The following is a 7,847-nucleotide window of genomic DNA, read 5'->3' as shown; positions in this document are numbered from 1 at the left end:
TGCCTTTCAAAATGATTTGTATTTTACTTTTTTTATAATGATTTATAGAAACTGCAAAAATGGGCTCCAAAGAGACAAACTACTAAGGTTTCCGTAAATATATTATGTAAAAAATTTTAAGAGCTGAACATTCTCATAGTTAGGTTTTACATATTTGAATTGTATTATGTAAAACAATTATAATTCCGTTATTTGAGAAGGTTCTCAAAGAGTAAAACTGAATTTAATGGAAAGATACATTTAGAAGCACTTGCGGTGAACGATCCCAGGACCAGACTCCTCGTATTCCTCCTTGGTGACCCACAAGTTTTGGAATGTGGACAGAGAACCAAGGATGGAACCACCGATCCAGACAGAGTATTTCCTCTCTGGGGGAGCGATGATCTTGATCTTGATGGTGGATGGAGCAAGAGAAGTGATTTCCTTTTGCATTCTGTCAGCAATACCAGCATACATGGTAGTACCACCAGAAAGGACAATGTTGGCCAACAGATCCTTCCTGATGTCAATGTCGCACCTCATGATGGAGTTGTGGACGACTTCATGAACACCAGCAGATTCCATACCGAGGAAGGAAGGCTGGAAGAGAGACTCAGGAGCACGGAAACGCTCGTTGCCGATGGTGATGACCTGACCATCAGGGAGTTCGTAGGACTTGTCAATGGAGGAAGAAGCAGCAGCTGTGTTCATCTCGCTCTCGAAGTCCAAGGCAATGTAGCAAAGTTTTTCCTTGATGTCACGGACGATCTCACGTTCAGCTGTGGTGGTGAAGGAGTAGCCACGCTCAGTCATGATCTTACCAAGGTAGTTTGTAATATCACGACCAGCCAAGTCCAATCGGAGGATGGCATGGGGAAGAGCAAAACCTTCATAGACGGGCACCATGTGGGAGACACCATCACCAGAGTCGCAAACCTCACCAGTGGTACGTCCAGAGGCATAGAGGGAGAGGACAGCCTGAATACAAACGTACATAGCAGGCATGTTGAAGGCCTCAAACATGATCTGAGTCATCTTCTCACGGTTGGCCTTTGGGTTGAGGGGAGCCTCAGTGAGCATGGTGGGGCACTCCTCAGGGGCAACACGGAGCTCATTGTAGAAGGTGTGGTACCAGACCTTCTCCATGTCGTCCCAGTTGGTGATGATACCATGTTCGATGGGGTACTTGAGGGTGAGGATACCACGCTTGCTCTGGGCATCATCACCAATGTAGGCGTCCTTCTGACCCATACCGACCATCACACCCTGGTGACGGGCACGGCCAACGATGGAGGGGAAGACAGCTCGGGGAGCGTCATCACCGGCAAAGCCAGCCTTGACAAGACCGGAGCCATTGTCGCAGATGAGCACTGCCGCCTCTTCGTCGTCACACATGGTGTAGGTGGTGCAGCAACTGAATCACTGCCTAAATAAAAATTGGAAATATATTAATGTTTCACTTAAATAAGAGGAAAAAAAGTATTTCACTTACTATGGCCGAGATTATCTAAAGTAAAAGTTGAAGAAGACTAAACTGAGTTTTGTATCTGGAAAATCATACTGATATTTTTTTTTTTTTTTTTTTTTTTTTTTTTGTCCAATGGTTGGTCGTTTCTCTGACAGGTCTTCTGATCAGAATCATATCCTATACGTTATTCATTTATTATGAATACTGATTATTTCTTTGAAAAGTAAATTTCATTAGCAAAAGGAAGGATTCGGGTCATTCCAATTAAAAGATTAACAGCTAAACAAAGTGAAATTTTACACGTATACGTTTTAAAAAAAGAAGATTATCATGTATGTTTTTTTATCTAGGCAGGGGGCTGGTCCAAACTTCAAAAACATACCTGAAACAGATTCTTCCCTAACTATACGCTTTACTATCATGTTTATCCTTACTTTATTTGCCTTATCCTCTTCAAATCGTGTACACAACATGAGGATTAGAGGTTGATTCAAAAGACAATGATGCTATGGTTTTATTTCAAAGCTATTGAGATTGAATTATAAATTCAATTTTCCCTCTGAAAGGCAGATGGTTGACAATAGAAAAAAAGGGATTTTATACATGCATTGTGTCATGAGAACTTTTTTTAAGGCAAATAAAGACTTGGGAGACGTAAAGGGAATGGTGCAATAACTACTAGTAATCAGACGTGTAAATATAAAGCAAATGGCAAAACTTTACTTTGCTAACAAGAGCAAAATGGATAATAAAAATATGTTACAATGACTTAAAAACTAAAGCCTTTTAGAAAACCAGAATTAATGCGATAGCTTTGACGTCTCATTTAAGCTACATTACTCTTAGCCTAAGATAATATAATTACTTATTACCAATATATTCGATAACACAGAAATGATTAACTGAAACTACACATTTACACACACATTTACACATTCGTAAATAAAATTTATGCACATTCAGTTTTATTATTGAGTTTTCTCTTTAATATTTTTGCAAATTGAAAACATTGACTATTAATAAAAACTAAGGATAGTACTTTTAAGTCCAATAAAAATAATTTTGGACACCTAATGAAAGGGATAGATTGAAGATAGTTATCTAAATGATAACGGCTTCAAGAAGAAACTCAAGCTAGACAGAATTTACAAATCTCTAATTTTTTTGACATTTCCTAGAGAGCTTTCCACGCGGTAGAATTTAATGATGTAAAAATTTTAAAGAGCATTGTTAATATGGATCTTAAAATTGAATGAATATGAAGAGATGTAACATATTGAAAAGATCATTTCACAACCACTAAATCAGAAATTGAAATTCAACATTCACCAGACACTGAAACCGGCACAGAAATGCAACACCTACTTGGACGCAATTCCTGATGAGCCTGAGAACGACTAAAGGACCAGTGGTCAGCAGCCTCCTTTTTATACAGACCTCTCTATACATGTACCGCTTCTCAGAATGTGAATTCGAGCCAAGTATCAGTAATTGATCCTGGCAAAAGGAAGTCTCACGGCATATCTAACCCGGTGTTAAAATAGAAAGCATCATATGTATATATGGTCAGTCTGTAAGGCATTGTCCTGTTTGATAGGGCAAGGTCACTGTCCTTTTCCTCTGCCATTGATGAGCGACCTTTAAAGACCTTAAAAGTAGAAATCCAAGATGCTAATTTCCGTTTTAAAGATAAAGTGCCATAATTTCTGGAATAAAAACAAACATATCTTCCACGTCGTCTGTGTTTGTTGAAAGATGGATGGAAGCTAAAAGGGAGTGAAGATAGAAGTCGAAAAGGATATTGCAAAGACATGTAACTAATGCCTACAGACGCAACCACTCTACGGTGTCTACGAATAGGCTGAATAATTTTTTCACCTTATACATTTGTTTTGCACCGAGTACACCGTCTTTACCATCTGACCAACCCTGTACCTGAAGTTTTGTACATCCTTACACAGATAAGTTATTCGACCGTATTCTCAGGCCCCATTCGATTCCGATGTCACTCTTCACTCTCTCCGCTTATTTCTTTGCACTTGGTTGAGTTAACAAAATTCAAAATCCCATTATTCATGATCCAACAATTCTTCATTCAGATATGACATATTGTTACTGATCTTATAGTGTTCGATTTTTCCTTGTTTCCTTTCCTCACCGGGCTATTTTCCCTGTTGGGGCTCCTGGGCTTATAGCATCTTGCTTTTCCAACTAGGGTTGTAGCTTAGCAATTAATAATAATAATAATAATAATAAATATAATAATAATAATATACTGGCGGAAAACCCATATTATTGATTCATATCTCAAAATTCTCCTTGAAACTTCTGCAAATCTCCTAATGAAAACTTTTTATTCATTTATTCATTACTGTTGGAACAAACCTCTTCCGATTCAGTTTAGTGGTTCATTTAGATTAAAAAAAAAAAAAAGAAATCTTTTACCCCTTAATCCTTTTCAACAGGAATTAAAAATAAATGAATTAACGTGCATCTCATCCACTCCAAATGTAATCTAGGTACTGCTAAAATTAAACCCCTCTCGTTGATACAGACTCCTTGATTAGTAAAATGAGACGAAATGGACACAATTAGCAGTATAAAAATAAACCTAAATAGAAGACATCCCCTTGAACTTCATGGATGTAGAGAGAGAGAGAGAGAGAGAGAGAGAGAGAGAGAGAGAGAGAGAGAGAGAGAGAGAGAGAGAGAGATTTACCATCAGTGCTTCAGAAAATGTTTATCCTAATAACACTAGAAAGAATACTTGAAATACTTGGATCGATTCTTTATCTTCTTGGAGACCAACTGTTACAACTAATTTAACAGGATGTGGTTGAGGCCAAGTGTCTTGTTTATTTTGGCTACTAATAGACATCTACGGTTTAGTGAAACCTGTAATTGGGAAGGCAGTGGCCTTTTTGTATTTCATAGCCTTACGAGGAGAGATAACGCCGTGATTTGTTGTTGTTTTATTACCCCCGCCAACGCAGTTGGAAGGAGGTTATGTTGAATCCCCTGTTTGTGTGTCTCTTTGTGAACAGTTTCCTAGTTCAATTCTGAATCGCCTCTTATAACCTACTCTCAGAAATAACAATAATCATAATGCCTTCGCATATGAAGATGATGATGATACGATGTTCTTGCTGATTAAAGAATTCAACTAATGTTTCGACCACAAAGTTCTAGATGAGAGTATATTTATAATCGTAACTTTTATTACGGAAACAGATATTCGAAAAGCCATGGACTAAACACAAAATACACAGTACTTATCAATTGAATCATTCATGGCATTAATGTCTTTCAATTCGAGGATACGTCATTATATTCTTGGAAGTAATACCTAATGGCAATATAATCTGAAATTATATAACTGATTGGTTATTGAGGGTAAATAGACAATTCTATATAGTTTATATTCATAAGTGAGGCTCGGAATTAAATTAAAGTGCTTGTGATTTATGTATTCCTCCTGGAAGTTTAAGACATTATGGCACATAACCACATAGGAGAATCATGTTGAAATCAGTTCGATATTGAATCAACAGGCAGACTAGGCAATAATTTGTATACTCTGTTTTACATTCCTTTTTATTAATTCTCTGTTTAGGAATGCCAATAACCGATATAATTTCTCTTCAGGATGTACGTAACCGTGATTATGCAAGCTGGGAAATCGTCTGTATAAGTAATTCACTAATAAAAATACTCTATATCACAACAAAAAATAGATTTCGGCTAAAAAGGAGAAAGTTGACTAAATTTTGGTCATCATTAACAGTCATTTCTTTTTGGTTCTTAGGTCTAGAGTGTTTTGCTCTCCTTCAGAGTAATATCTTATAGTTTCAGACAACCTTGAAATATTATAAAATCGACAGGCAATTACGATATGATTTCTTAAAACAAGTAATCTTAAGACATTAATTACTGTTATGTAAAGCTGTAATATATTTCTTTCAAAATTATCATCAACTGCTTCACAGTAACCTACCTCGTTTAATTAATCTTATTTTGTGAACTAGAGCAGAATCTTCTGAACATGAGAATTAATCTTTAAGATCAGCTAAACTAGAGGTTTTAAGAAGCTTATACTTCAAGGAAATAAATTCAGTAGATAAAAAGGTTAGATTAAATATCGTAGGTGGCCCACAGGCTTTGGAAGGTGGACAGAGAACCAAGGATAGAACCATCGATCCAGATAGAGTACTTCCTCTCAGGAGGACCGATGATCTTAACCTTAATGGATAAGGGAGCCAATGCAGTTAATTCTTTCTGCACCCCGTCGGGAATGCCAGCATACATGATAGTACCACCAGACATGGCAATGTTAGCCAACAAGTCTTTCCTGATGTCAATGTCGCACCTCACAATGGAGAATCCATACCAAAGAAAGAAGACTGAAAGAGAGACTCGGAGCACGGAACCGCTCACTACTGATAGTAATAACTTGACCATCGGAAATTTCATAAGATTTATCTAAGGAGGAGGAGGCTGCGGCAACGTTCATCTCACTCTCAAAATCAAGGGCAATGTAGCAAAGCTTCTCCTTGATGTCACGGCCGATCTCACAATCAGCGGTGGTGATGAAGGAGTAGCCCTTCTCAGTCATGATTCTACTTAGGTAGTTTAGTGATGTCACGACCAGCAAAGTCCAGACGGAGGATAGCGTGGGGAAGAGCGAAACCTTCATAGACGGGTACCATGTGGGAGACACCATAATCAAAGTTGCAAAAGAGGTACGGCCAGAGGCGTAGAGGGAGAGAACAAATTGGATACGAATGTAAGTATCGGGCATGTTGGAGGCCTCGAACATGATCTGAGTCATCTTCTCAAAGTTGGCCTTTGGGTTGAGGGGAGCCAAGGGAGCATGGTGGGGCAATTCCTAGGGGCAACACGGAGCTCATTGTAGAAAGTGTGGTACCAGACCTTCTCCATGTCGTCCCAGTTGGGGATGATACCATGTTCGATGGAGTACTTCTAGGTAAGGATACCTCTCTTGCTCTGGGCCTCATCACCGACGTAGGCGTCCTTCTGACCCATACTGACCATCACACCCCGGTGACGGGCGCAGCCAACGATGGAGGGGAAGACAGCTCGAGGAGCGTCATCACCGGCTGTCGCATGTTACGTGTGTGTATACACTCATATAAATATATATATATATATATATATATATATATATATATATATATATATATATATATATATATATATATATATATATATATATATATGGATATACAGTATATCTATATGTATAAGTATTTATATTCATCCTCTGAAATACAGAGACCACTAAGTGTACAGTGTAAAATACTTTTCCATAATGGTGATAAATTTATGGATAAATTTGCAGTTCTTCCTTTGACAAAACAGATCAAGGGAAAAAAAAAAACATGAACTCCCAAAAAAATACACAAAAAGAGTTAATATATTATTAAAGAACGTTTTACAGTGACCGTAACACACTTCACCAAACTCACTTAAAGCCTTTCAAACGCTCCCTCTTCTAACTTCGTAAGCTCCACCCCGCCGTTATTGTTCACAACTGTCAATGAGCCCGTGCGCGACTGAAGGACCTTACGCCCTCACGCCCCTTTTTATACAAGCCTTATGAACATCTTACATTTCTTGAGAATGTGAAGCCAAGCCGAAACAATTTCTCACATCATAGGCCTCCCAGGCATAAGACTATACCGAGAAGCCTATAAACTGTAAACAATAAAGACATAATTTTCTTCAAGTGGTCCATACATCAAGATGGATACGATGCTAATATGTATCCAACAAAGGATGACTATGATCTCTTTTGTTTATTTTCCTTGGATGGGGATCCGAGTTGGATTTTTCCTGTAACCGCAACAAAGCTTGTGTTTATCAGTGATACATTAGTGGGTTCAGAAATAAAAGCTTCGGAAAAACATAATTGACAATTCCGATGATTTGAGAATATTCTTTAGTTCTTTCTCTTTATCTCAACATTAAATCCTTTCACTTTACTACAATTTTTGTTTTGTTAGTCTCTAACTTTTCACAAGTACTCTCTCTCTCTCTCTCTCTCTCTCTCCTCTCCTCTCTCTCTCTCTCTCTCCTCTCTCTCTCCTCTCTCTCTCTCTCTCTCTCTCTCTCTCTCTCTCTCTCATAAACACTCCCAAATATTTTCATATCGCAACCCTAAAACATAATTCAAAATTTAAATCTTAAAAAATGTAGTTAATGGTTTTTCTAATGATTACTTTCAAAAGAATGGAGTAATAAACGGGAGGAAATTAATAACACTTTACTTCGAAATCCCCAATAATTCCTTTCAGTCACGTTGTCTTCAGAACTAAGTGATGCTCCCTTTCATATTTCTGTGTCCCAATCTTCTTTTCTTTAACCTTTTTTATTTAATCTA

General features: G+C 37.7%; 2 protein-coding genes across 2 annotated transcripts; both read right to left on the bottom strand.

The window, feature by feature from the left end:
* Nucleotides 1-233: 233 nt before the first annotated feature.
* Nucleotides 234-1,374, bottom strand: LOC137653281 (actin-2, muscle-specific-like). Its single transcript, XM_068386653.1, has one exon. It carries the CDS (start codon nt 1,372-1,374, stop codon nt 241-243), a length of 1,134 nt encoding a protein of 377 aa, XP_068242754.1. The 3' UTR covers nt 234-240.
* A 4,427-nt stretch (nt 1,375-5,801) lies between these two features.
* Nucleotides 5,802-6,573, bottom strand: LOC137652949 (actin-like). The gene is made up of 2 exons (XM_068386342.1): nt 6,505-6,573; nt 5,802-6,332 (listed from the first exon to the last, which is right to left on the bottom strand). Exons 1-2 carry the CDS (start codon nt 6,571-6,573, stop codon nt 5,802-5,804), a joined length of 600 nt encoding a protein of 199 aa, XP_068242443.1.
* Between the last annotated feature and the right edge of the window lie 1,274 nt (nt 6,574-7,847).

This window comes from Palaemon carinicauda, chromosome 14 (genome assembly GCF_036898095.1).
Source record: "Palaemon carinicauda isolate YSFRI2023 chromosome 14, ASM3689809v2, whole genome shotgun sequence".
Classification (NCBI taxonomy): Eukaryota; Metazoa; Arthropoda; class Malacostraca; order Decapoda; family Palaemonidae; genus Palaemon; species Palaemon carinicauda.
Note: the sequence above shows the minus strand (reverse complement) of the source record. Positions and strands in the feature narration are given on the sequence as shown.